The sequence below is a fragment of the Micromesistius poutassou genome, assembly GCF_964030765.1.
Source record: "Micromesistius poutassou genome assembly, chromosome: 4".
Lineage (NCBI taxonomy): Eukaryota > Metazoa > Chordata > Actinopteri > Gadiformes > Gadidae > Micromesistius > Micromesistius poutassou.
The window spans coordinates 17505325-17518810 of record NC_140274.1 but is presented as its reverse complement, the minus strand read 5'-3'; the positions used below and the strand labels follow the sequence as shown (position 1 = coordinate 17518810).

The 13486-nt window shown below is 44.7% G+C and overlaps 1 protein-coding gene across 1 annotated transcript in view; it reads left to right on the top strand.

The window, feature by feature from the left end:
• Window positions 1-13486, top strand: part of nbeab (neurobeachin b) — a gene marked incomplete at both ends in the record, with an annotated part of 188805 nt that overhangs the window by 90021 nt on the left and 85298 nt on the right. Inside the window, one exon of the mRNA XM_084466381.1 lies at window positions 10142-10270. Coding sequence (XP_084322507.1) covers window positions 10142-10270 — 129 coding nt within the window. The remainder of the gene's footprint in view (window positions 1-10141; window positions 10271-13486) is intronic.

Genomic DNA, 13486 nt, shown 5'->3' with positions numbered 1-13486 from the left:
TGTTTTTAGTTTTTGATTTAACGCAATTCAACCATCAGAAGGACCTTAAGAATTGTATCTTCAATTTATTAATAAATGTCTTACAACCCGACGCAACAACAACCAAATTCAAACATTCATATATATTTTACGTAATTTACGATACATCATTTTATATGCAGTTTGAGGCATTTTTGCATGCTTAGTAAAACCATAACTCTACAGTAATGCTGTTTTTAAACACACATTGAAATTATCATTTGGTATGCAGCTACCAAACGATTCACTGCATATTAGCTCTACAGATTTCCATGAATTTGTTTCTTGAACCCAAAGGCAGGCAAGCTAGTGACAAAACGTTCTGGTTGGAGTTTTTGGCGTTTTTGTTAAAATATTTATGGCCTTTCCCGCAGGTCGTCGAAACAAAGGCTTATTGAGATCGTGTGCGTGGTAAATGATACCACAGGAAAACTTCTTACACATTCTAATGTAATGGCAACCTGCTGGCAGAGAGAGATGATGCAATATGTGTGTATGTGTGGGGGGGTAAGGGAGGTGGACTTATTCAATGCTACATTAACTTCTCCATTTATGCTGCTTGTGTAAAATATAAGACCCTGAAGCACTTGGAGCTGGCTGTCTGTTATTCTGACTGCTAGGGGGGGTGTGTGTGTGTGTGTGTGTGTGTGTGTGTGTGTGTGTGTGTGTGTGTGTGTGCGTGTCTGCAGTGTGTGTTGGTGTGTGCCTTTTGTGTGTTGTGAATTAGCATGCCATTAAGTGTGTGTGTGCGTGTGTTTGTGTGCTTGCATGCCTGCAGTCTTTTTGTGTGTTTGTGTGTGTGTGTATGTGAGTAAGCCTTTGCGTGCGAGTGTGTGACAGTGAGTGCATGCCTGCAGTGTTTGCGTCTATGTGCGTGTGTGTAAATGTGTTTATTTTCCTACTTCTATACTGGAATTGCTTTGATTCCTCCCCTGCTAACTGCAGCCTAGAGCCACGCCAGAGGAAACGTTTCATTCCAGTCGAGTATCGTCTAAACTCCTAGTCTAGGCTCCATTACCACGGCTTGTTGTCACAGCTGTGTGTGTCTGAGGAGCGCCTTTGCAGGATTTGCTGTCATATAATGGCCGCCAGCATTGTTCTTGCTGTGCTAAAAACAGTAAGTATACTGTGTAAATAAATAGAGAAAAGCAACAACACAAATACACTATATACTCCAAGCTAGCCATGTGCGAAAGCTTTGGGAAATTCAACTTCCACGTTTCTGCTGTTTGGTTGGAAATCCGATATATTGACGTCCCCACGTTTGACTGACTGGCATAAGATTGAGATAAGATGTACTTTATTGATCCCCAAGGGGGAATCTTAGGACACACATAATGTGATGTTATGGCATGTGTTGCCACACGTTGTTATGTTATGTAATGTTCTGGTGTGTTATGTTATGTTTTTAATATAACACACGGTATTTGAAAGATGTGTATCAGACCGAGGGGGCTGGGGGGACAATGACCCATTGTTCTGTAAGTGTCATGTGACCCGATAGTGAAATGAGCCAATCAGAGTCCTGGGAGACCCGTTAGCCGCGCGGCGCGCCCCGCCGCCCTGATGATGAATGAATCCTGCAGCCGTCGTATCGAGTCGGCCGGCGGGAAAATCAATAGTGCTCAAATTGAAACAGTATAGGGGGCTATCGATCCGCGGCGCTAAATCAAAACCAGCCAGACTTTGATACCGCGCCCTGCGCCGCCGTGACACCCTATCAATTTTAGCCCCGCGCTGATAAATCAGCTCGAAAATTGGTTGTCAGACGTTCTCTCCGGGAGGCAGTGATGTCCCGTGGCCTCTGGCCCCTCCCTGACGTTGACCCTTGACCCCTGTCAGTGGATTATAAAGTTCAGGCTCGTCTGAAGTGAAAGGAGACGTCAAGACCAGCTGATGAATTCACTCTTTATATATATATATCTATATATATATATATAGATATATATCTATATATATATATAGTCTTCCTGCGACAACATAGGGCCACTTTGCTACACGCCACAACCCCAAAATCATCTCTAGATTCAGAAGATTATTTTCCTCACAAACGATTCCACTTTATATATAGGATATTATTTATTATATAATAATACATATTAATACATATAATACATATTTAAACATCACTCAAGGACACTTGAATGATCTGTACGTGTGTTTATATTAACGCACACACACACACACACACAAACAAATGACTCCAATTACAATTCAATTACAATTTCTAATTACAAACATGGATTCAGTTAAAAAAACGTTAGAAACGTTCCTCTTGACCCTACACGCTTTCTCTCTCTCTTTAAACGCGAGCAGGAACCGGTCCTTCACCTCTCCCGTGTTCGCTGGCGTCCATTCTGGCGGCCACGTTGGCGTCCATGTTGGCTCTAGCGTCGGCTGACACAGCAGCAACCCTGGCGCTCCCCCCCGTTGACCGTAAGCTAACCTGACGGATGCATCGATCGGCAACATCCCTCCCGTATAATTACTTTCTAGTGGCGGAGGAGAGGGAGGGAGGAGACGGAGAAAGGAACTGGTGGCTAGTATTGATCGGCCGCTGTTGGTGGTGGTGGTGGTGGTGGTGGTGTGGGGGGGGCGGGGGATGGCGGTGGTGCTGGCGGTGTTGGGGGCGGGCGGAACCGGCGTTTCCCTTGACTAACGCTGAGGTCCATCCCTCAGCAGTGATGAATGGTAACTAGCTCCCCCTGGATAATAACTTTGTGATGGAATGGACCTTTTTCCCCCCCGACCTGACCGCAGCCCTTAAAGGGTTATCAATTCTAATCGAGGCTCGCGGCGGCCTGCCGCCCCAAAGCCCCCCCGCACCCCCACGCCAACCCACCACTGAGAGCTTTACGATCGGTGCCCTGGGCCCGTGAAAGCCCCACACTCCATTCTGACACCCTATTTGCGAAGACAGAGAGGTTGAAAGAGCAAGGTCTCCTGTCGGGTCCGCAAATGTAATGAGTGTGTTCACACACGTCAGCTTTTAACGGTCACGGCTGTGGCCAACGCTCGTCTCCGCTCGTCCCCCGGTCGTCCACCACGGTCGAACTCCTTGCGCAAATTGCGTCAAACAACAATAACAGTGTGAATGAAGAGGAAGGTGTTATGGTGTTATCGAGGTCAATGCCGCGTCTTCGACGGACCGGGCGGGATGGCCCGGGCGTCCTAATCACCTCGCTTCGGTGATGTGTTTTATTTGGAAATTACGCCTTTTTTTTGTTCCTAACCACCGCTTCTCCTGCTCCTCTTTCGTGCTCAGCTGGGTTCCTGACCCAACGCTCGGTGTTTGTCTTCCTCCCCGCGGTGTTCTTAACCTTGCCCGCTGTTCTAATTATCTCTGGAAGGAGTCCCACACCTCCCATCATCCATTTCACCTGACCTGCCTCCACCGCGCCCCGTAGCAGATGAGGGATGGGGGGAGGCTGCATGGAGTTGGACGGCCGGGGCGGGAGGGTGGGTCAGCCGTCGTATCGCAGTTTCCGCTTCTTTCCATCTTCCTCAAAACCAGACAAGTTGGGCTGGAGCTAATCTGCTTTCTCTTTAGTCTTGGTCCAATAGCTCTCTCTCTCTCTCTCTCTCTCTCTCTCTGTCTCTGTCTCTGTTTCTCTCTCTCTCCCTCTCTCACTTTCTCTCTCTGTCTCTGTTTTTCTCTCCCCTGTCTCTGTCTGTCTCTGTCTCTGTTTCTCTCTCTTTTGAACTGTCTCTGTACTCGTGTCTTTTTATAAATGAATGACAACAGCTTATCCACCGCTAAGTGGAAGCATTCGCGGCCCTAGCTTAGCATACTTTCAGCTCAATGGGGTGATGAGGAAACAGGAAGTGGAAGCAGATGAAAGCGCGCTACGTAGCATCGCTAGCATGCGGTGCTAATCCGATCACGATGGGAACTCTTGTTCTGAGCGGTGATCGGACGTCAGCACTGTCATAGAAGAAGTTACAAAGTGTGTCCCCTCCTTCACTCCAGAGTTTGAAACAGAGCTCTTGTCTGTTGTGCCCGCCGCCATATGTTTGCCAGTCTCTTGATTTAATCCATCATCGTCGAGCCATTGTCGAGCCATGGCATATGGCAGAAAAAAACAACACTGTGAATTTCAAAACATCGTACTATTTGACCCGCAATGCAATCTTTATCCCCTCAGTTTGCCGTCTGTTGTTACTTACTCCCTTGGCAGATTTTTCACTATTCTGTTAGTAAAAATAGTATTAAGTTGATGGTTCAATGTCAATTAGTAGTCATTTCAATCCAAAACACTTTACTGAGACAGGTCGTTATGAGCAGGTAGGGGTTTGACAGTGAATACAGAAATAGGTCATTAAGGAGCTGGTTGGGGTTAGGCAGTGGATATAGAGATAGGTAATTTAGGTGGCAATCTCTAATATTTTCAGGAAAATAAATGTCTCTTAGGCGACTCTCTATTACCGAATGAGGTAACGCAACGGTAACTGAACCTGTGACTCACAGGTCAAACCCCTTTCATTTGCAGCATTATGAATGTTAGGAACTGGGTGTCGGTGGTGACGTTGTTGGGATCTATGGGAACAATGATCACCAAAGAGAATGAAACGGATATCTTTGAGAGTGCCACTTTAAGGAGCAGGTAGGGGTTAGACAATACAGAGATAATTGACAATACAGATACTAAATATCTCTAATAATAGAGATAATTAGTAGGTGTTTGGCGTAGGGGTTGGACAGTGAATACAGAAACAGGTCATTAAGGAGCCGGTAGGGGACATTTAGGGGTTAAGGACCACTTAGGGGTTAGACAGTTAATGGCAAATTAACTGAATTTATATAGCGCTTTTCAGGCCAGTGACTACTCAAAGCGCTTTTTAATTATTGACATTCACCCATTCATGGCCGCCTTCATACACCGACGGGCGTGGTAGCCATGCAAGATGACAGCCAGCTGGTCGGGAGCAGTTAGGGTTAGGTCTCTTTCTCAAGGACACCTCAACACTTAGCTAGGAGAAGCCGGGGATTGCACCAGCAACCTTCTGGCTGCCAGACAACCCGCTCTACCCGCTGAGCCACGGCTGCCCCTAATCTGGATCATCTGGGCCAATTGAAACCCAGGATTTCTTCCGTGATGACGGCTGATGTGTTTACCAAATCAAATGTTTCCACATCAGTTATATCCTAGTTATTTCAGTTCTTTATTGTTTGATTTTAGTCCTTGCTGTGTCTCTTTTAGGTATTCATCAGTTAATGATCCACGATAGCCAAAGTTGTATTGTAGTGATTTTTTTCAGCCATTCATCCACTGGTTAACTCGGCCCCTTCACTCCACACAGGCCAGCAAGTCACACAGCAGACGCATAAAGAGCCATTTGTTCTCAGCTCCATGTACAGCCCGTGTATGTTCAGTGTCTCAGTCACACACACACATGACAGCGTGTGTGTTTATATGTGTGTGTGTGTGTGTGTGTGTGTGTGTGTGTGTGTGTGTGTGTGAGAGTGATAGAAACCAGTCGCTGGCCCTTTGAATAGAATTGTCACTGATTACTGGTACTTTATTATAATTAGGTCTCGTTCATGTTCCCAATAGAGGCTTTTAAGGGGAATATAATGGTGTCCTATTGAATCTCCATGACAGCTGCCTTCCTCTGTAGACAACTTGAACTCCGTTTCCGTATGAGGGAATAGTATTCCTCATCATTTAACCAACTGACAAGAAATGCGTTTTCCTCGCACAGAACAACAAAGAAATCTGGGAGCATTCCCTTGACCTTACCGTGAACGTGTTTTCAGTAACCATGAACGTGTTTTCAGTTAGTCATAATAAGTTGGCATCACAGCAATATAAAGGTTAACTGCTGGGTCATTTTAAATGCTCCATTTGATTTGATTTGGTTATCTAACCTCGCAAGGCTGTTGGGAAGATAGCTGACCTCTAACCTGGGGTCATGTCACAAGGATGTTTATTTTTTTCGATTTTGTTTGTGTTTTGTTTTTGGTAACCATTTCCTTGATTTATTAACAATAAATAAAAAATAATATTAATTGGTATTACTGTGCATAATTATTGTATTAATTGATTAGATATTCTAGTTGTATGTATTGCTATATAATATGGTATCAAATAATAAGACTTTTGATATTTCAATTTAAAGCTAAAATGTACTTTTGTCTTGCTATCTTACCAGTTAGCTAGTTTGTTCTATTAAACAACAGGACAAAATGGAGGCTCATATTTTCCCTGCTCTAAGAGGAACTTACGGCAACTATATCATGGAATAATCCAATATGAGGCCGGTCGCGGTTGTCCAGAGCAGCTCCTTCCTTCTCCTGATGGATTTTGTGATAAAAGTGTTTGCCTTATCTCCTCCTCCATCTTGTTTTGAGTCATTGCTCTCCGGGGTCTTGCGGCCCGTTTTAAACCCACCGCTGTTTTCCCTGTAGTGCGTTATATCTGCTACAAATGTACCCAGAGAGGGAGAAAGAGATTTAAACACCTAGTTTAGCTGCGGACACCTTCCTGAAAAACCCTGTTCAAAAGAAATAAAATGTTGTTGTTGTTGTTGTTCTTGTCAAATTGATAATTCTGTTGATTCATTCATTCATTTTAAAATCCACTTAGCACTAATCTGTTATATTTTGCACCACCAAAACACCCACACACAGAGAGGATCTTTAAACACCTATTTGAAAGCAATAGCAGAATCTATAGTTCTTTTACACATTAATTCTAATGCACTTAGCAGCTCTGAAAGCATCCATAAATAATCGCTCTGTCGGTTATCAACGCTGGAAAATTAGCTTTTAAAAAGCCGTTTGAAAGCCATTCCGGTGATTGATGAGCGACGGGGCTAATACATTTAGCCAGTTTTCCGAAGGGGGCTGGCCCACGACCATTCTTTATGTCTGTCTGCGCGCTGCACACATTTTTCACCAAGAAAATGAGGGAGTGGGTCGTCTCCGTGTGAGCAAGGAGGCTCTGGACAAAGTACTGCTGGTAGCAATACATGGGAACGCGAGGATTGTATATGGAGAGTTTAGGATGTAGCCAACCAGTATATTTTTATCTGTATGCTTTTTCTGCATCATTCATAATCATCTTAAATCATTCTTCCTTAACCATCGTTAAACAATGTTAATAAGACGCTAGTTACTATATCCCGAACCATTGTTACTTCCTCTATTGTTGCTTAACCATTATTTCTAGGTGAACCATTATTTGTGTTTCTTTGTTTTCTGATCAATGAAGTAACATCGCAAGTCAATTTATAGATGGATAAATAGAATTTCAGTTTGACTCTCAATATTCATGCTGCTTCGGCTATTCAATTATATAAAGTATATACCGTATTTCCAAAGTAAATATATCATTCCAATACCATGTTCTGAACTGGCTATGCAATTAATATTGAATTATATTATTGTATAATATATTATACAGCACGTGCATACATTTGTTATTCTGGTATGTTCCTGTATGTGTGAATAATGGATGTTCTCTGATGCTAAAAGCATATTTAAGCCCAGTATTGAGTCTATTGTACGACTAGTCGTCCGTGGAAGAAGGGACCCCTACTCACTGGGGTCTGAGGGGAATCCATCCTTGTCCTCCCCAGGGCCGCGGGGGTGTCGACTAAGGCCGTCCCGCCTGAAGCCAGCTCTGACTGTAATTGCGATGAAGGGCTCCACAAATAAGCCTGACTTCTCCCCGCCGCCGCCGTGCTCGTCCGGGCTCACTGCACGGGGAACCCTCCCCACGAGGAGGCTTTCCTCCCCTCTGGCGGCTGTCTGTTTGAACTGTGAATTAGAGGACCTAATCGCCCACAGTCATTGCTGCCTGCGGTGGATTTACATTTCCCCTCTCTCCGTGTAATCTGGCGTTTACAATATCATTTACGTGCCCTTCTCCTTCTTCCCCTTCTACTCCTACCCCCCCCCCCCCTTTCCTCTGCTCCGTCTCTAAGCCCCTCGAGAGGTGACTGACAGCCGACAAGCCCCGCCTCCCCGGGCCATGCTTTGCATACCACGGCTCGTAATTCGTAAATACGATGGGGGTTTATATCTGCACCCCGTGCACGTTTTGAACGGCGGGCACTGCTTTGGAGTGATGTTTAAGTAAAGCTGAGCTCTCGCCACGTTTGTGGCGATGGCGTTAAGTCTCTCTCTGAGCTTCTTGATTTCAGGCGCTCTGAGATCTTTTATTTTGAAGAGCCAGCAGGCTGTGATTGTGTCATGTGATCCCCCTCCTGGTAACCCTTTAATCTGTTTCCACTGCCTCCATGTTGCAGTAGAGCAGGGGGTGATGGGGTGGTGGGGGGGGGGGGGCGGGACGACGACGAGGTTAGAGCCATAAGATGTGTGCCGACGCCTGCCAAGGATGTGGTACATGAATGTCAAAACGCCTGCTTGGATGTGGTTTATCCTCGCTTAATCCCGGGCTATTGTAGTCTCTCCTTGGTGTTTCTGTTCCTCTGCTTGTCTCATACGACGTGGGTGTAAGGAAGGGCCGGCGTTTTTTTCAGCAATGGGGCTTTTGTGTTTGGGGCTCCAGCAACACAAGTGTGGTGCTCTGGTGATTAGCACCATTTAAACTGCAGTCTGGGACCGAGTCTCCGCCGGTGTGTTCTCAGACCGCCCACATACGTCTCTTTTTCATCAGGTTCATGAACACAAATGCACAGAAAACACTCCATGAGTCAACACTTACGGATATGGCCCCTTTTCCCTGCAAATCCTCGATACAAAGTGTTTAACAAGTGAAACGACCCAAGAACGAGAAATAAAATGGTTTTAATCTAACAATTAAAAACATCAGAGAATCATTCATTTCAGAGGTTGCTATAAGATATGGATAGTACTTTATTAATTCCAGAGAGGGTATTCTGGTATTCAAACCAACAAGATTACTCACTTGATTAAAAAAAAAGTTTAATCAAAAAGGTATGTATTACACTTTAGTTTGGCAGTATATCAGCACATTGCAATGGCCTCAGTTACTCTGGCAGGCCTACAAAGCAGGTCTGTTTGTACTTCTTCCATGGTGGGCTTGGGTGGGAGATCCGAACCAGTCTCCAGAGAACCTCCATTACCTCCATAACCTAATATCATCACTGTTTCTCTAATCATCAGCCCGACCCAGTCAGCAGCTCTTTCCTTCTCCTTCTCCCCGTCCTCTGGTTCCTTGCATGCCTCTCCAGCCATCGGTGGCTGTGAGCACGGTCTGGTCTAGTAACCTGATGCTGGGCTCGCTGGGTAATGGCGTGCATTATTCCCCTCGCTCCTCATTAATGTCTGAATAATCATTTACACAAAGATGGCTGCCTCACGCCGGGGCTGGTCTCTCTCTTTCATGCTTTGTTCCCCCCCCCCCCCCCCCTCCCCCTCCTCCTTCTCCTTCCTTACTGCCGCCTAATTCAATCGTATTAATAATGAATACAAAAAACACAATTTTATGTTGGCTTGCTGCGGGGCACTCGGGAATCATTCCAATGAATATTTCAGCACATTATTTTAATCACGGCTGTGCATATGCAGGGCTGGGGGGAAGGGGAGATGGAGGAGGTGGAGGAGGGGTTGGTTGGCTGAGGGTGGCGGGGAGAGGGGGCTTGTTTTATAGTCTCATGCCTCAATCCCGCCCCCGAGAACCCCAATCATAAAGCTGCACGCTGTCTGCACGAGGATCTTACGTCTGATTTACAAGACTTGGTCAAAACAGTGAAGAGAACCGGCAGGCCGGGCCATTTATACTGTCATTTGGCGCTGTGTTTGCTAATGGGAGCGCGAGTGATTTATAATGGCGGCGGCCACGCCCGCTCGCTGCAGCTCCCTGATGTTAGCGCGCTAACACAATGAGGGCTGCTAGCGTCTCGAGGCTAACAACGGGGCAACACAAAGACCAGACCAACACAACATACACAATACACAACAGTAATACACACCAAAATTCAAGACCAGACCAACACAGGACAATGCAGTAAAGCACAATACGAGACAACACAATGCAGACCAACACAGCTCACACGCAGGGTGGGCGCGTACAGTACGTTGTGATTTTAGTGGTTTCCGGTCTCTCACTGGTCTTTAACTGGCAGGCAGCCGGTCTTCAACCCGTCTCTGGTCTCTAAACGGTCTGACTGTTTCTAACTGGTCTCTCCTCAGCCGGGACCAGGACTCGTGGCGGCTCGACTACTGGGAGGACGATCTCAGGAGGAGAAGGCGATTGGTCAGGAACCCGCTAGGCTCCGCCCACCAGGGCGTCACCCGGAGAGCACTGGAAGACTACGGTCAGTCTGCTCGTGAATACTTATTAAGTAAAATACTGTAATACACATTTATTCTGTAGTACCATATATAAAATACATGAAAACTGTACTACTCAAAGTATACATTATTACCGTAGTAAAATATGATATATTACTATATTCTACTATTTGACTTGCCATACTTACTATACTTATATACAGTTTATATAGTTTAGTAGTTTAATACTATATATTTGTTATATACCCTAGTATTGTAGTGCTATATTATATTACACTAATAACAGTATTATAGATACATTATATATATATATATATATATATATAGTACCATAATTGCTATTCTATACTACAATAGACACTACAGCAGTATTACTGTGAGATGGGGCAGTTCTGTGCGGATCTATCTAGGATTATAGCTGTGTCACACATCACTGGGTCGCCGTTATCGACTCTTTCTCTCCTGCTGTGCTCCGCTGACCAGGACTAAAGTATTGATCTATCCTCTGTTCTCTCACAGTATCCAAACTATATCCAACTGCAGCAACAGCACCAAACTCAGGTTTCTGATTGGGGTACATTGGCTCTAGTAAGAGTTGTCACTTACTAGATAGTTACTTGAAACTAGTTTGAACAGTTTGAACCAGAAACAGCAATGTAGGTAACTCTTACGTTTCACCAGAGATGCTGAAGCTTTCATGTTCCATGTGTTGTGGTTACTTTTCCTTGACTTTTTTCAAAGTAATGTATTTGTATCACATACTGTAGATTCGACCTAATTTCATCATCATACTGTTTTTCTCTGCTGATGAAATGAGGTCATAGTCCGCCTGTGTTGCCGCCGCATACCACTGTTGTCATGGTAACTGGTCATCTGCCATCGCTTTTATCTCTGGCCGTGCTATCTAGCTAGCTAACCACCTAGCTAACCACCTAGCCTGCTGTGTTATGCTAGCTAGCTTGCGGCCTCGCGCAGTCATCATGTTCCATAGGCAGTTGGTATATATGACAACCACTAAAATACCCAACTGCTCCCATTTTATTTGCTATCTGGTTTTCCAGATAGCTCATTTTCCATTTCAAAATAAAGAAAAAAAAAATTAATTTGGAAGGGAGAGATGTAATGAGTTATAGAAGTCATTGTGCTGTGTGACTTTTCAGCAATGGTGTTCTATCAATCTCTATCTTACCATCTATATTTATCTATCTTTATTACTTTATCTGTCACTATCTCTCTATTTAAATAGACAATGCATTTGGTGTTCTTTGTACTCTGTTCGCTAGATTCCACCAGCAGTGGACTGCTGTCTGTGTGTATGAAGGCCTAATATTGTAATAGACAGTTTTATTAAATAATAACAATTATGCAGAGGTTTGGGTTGGAAAGCTGAAGCCTGTCATTAGAGGTTGAGAGGTGGAATATCTATTAAGTCACAGCAGCTTCCAAAACTTTTCTCCACGGGATCTGACAGTGACTGAAGCGACCGGGAACCGGTTCCGTCTGTTTTTTTACAGTTAAAACCAGCAGTTATTTCACTTAAGGCCGGGGTCGACTTCACAGAAGATGCGTCGTTGTGGGTTTTGACAGCAGGAAATGAAAGCATAGGCTCCGATTTGGGCGCCGCCATTTTGATTTTGGAGAGGGCAGAGAGGAAGCTGTTTGAGCAGCTCACTGTGGGGAGCAGAAAATAAATGTGCGAGGAAGGAAGAAAAGTCATTTTTATGCACAAAAGAATGTATCATGGCGCGAGGCTGCTTTCATTTTGACAGCTTTGAACTTGCCAGGAGATCATCTAAGTGCTTTAACTATTATCTAAGGAAGAATAAGGCTTTACTCTCGACGAAAGTTTCACTGCTCAAACTGTGTGTTTGTGATAGTTGCTTGATTTTTCTTTTTTTATGTTTGTGGGAGTGTGTAGACTTGACACGCAAGAGCACACTTTTGAGTTTCTGCAATGCATGTGTGTCTGCGTGTGCATGTCTGTACATCTGAAAGTGTGTACTGTGTGTCTGTGTGTGTGTGCGTGTGTATTTTCATGTGTGTCGGTGTAGGTGTGTGCAATCCGTGCTTGTGTGGGTCAGTGTGTGCATACATGAGTGTATTTGCGTCTGTGTCTGTGCGTGTATCCCTATGTGTGTGTGTGTGTCTCAGTACTCGCTACATCCCCAGACATGTGAGATAGCAGGTTAAATGGAGCTTCTTTGTCTATTAGCAGCGCTGACAGCTTAGCCAGCAGATTCTGCCTCTCCTCTAATACCCCCCCTGTTAGCGACGGGCTAGCGCGCTAGCTCTCTGTGCTGGCGGCTGATTGGACCTGGGCAAGCATGAAATGGAAGCCAGGTTAATATTGATCCAGGTGTTTAACGGGCTGTTTTACCTCCAGGTGTCCTTGCTGTCTCATTCCAGGTGAGAATGAGACACACTCTCTCTCTCTCTGTCTGTCTGTCTGTCTAGTTATCTATCTAATTATCTATCGCTCTCTCTCTCTCTCCCTCTCCCTCTCCCTCTCTCTCCCTCTCCCTCTGTCCTTGTCTCTCTCTCGCTGGACAATAAGATCCTGAAACATCTTCGGGACTAAAATCTCCCTAGTAATATTAACCATCACACGTTTTCACGTTCTCTCCTCTCCTTCTCTCTTCCCACTCTGAGCACCGCCCCACCATGGAGGAAAAACTGTACATCTACCTGTTGTCCCTGTAGGAAACAGTTTCTCCCAAAGCAAGGAGATATAGAGTCGGGTCTTTGAGAAGAGGGTCAGGTTAAGGACACTGGCTCAGGGAACTTTTAGGAGGGAGGGGTAATAAAATGGGGCTGGGTTGTTTGGTGGTTGGTTGAAGTGGGTGGGTGGATAAATGTTTGGTTGGTTGGGTGACTTTTTTTAAAGACGAACAGTAAAAAAACATAAATTCAAACATCAAGGTATAGAAATTGTATTTAAAAAAAGTTGTCTTCACCACCTTTGCCGGTGAAAATCGATCTGACACGACGCAATTGCAATGAATAATTGCGTTCAATGTAAAAGGATCTTGACGATAAAAGACATCAATCATCACTACAAGAGTTATGGTGAGCATTTAACCCAATGTATGCTGACCAGATGCATGCACAGAGGGATGGACATTTTTAGTTTAGGTACCACTGGTTTCTCTGGGTTTTAACGTTATTGTAAAGATAGAGGATAATGCAAGTACACAACTCTACAAAATATGTAACATAGGTCTAGTCGTTTTAGATAGTTCAATG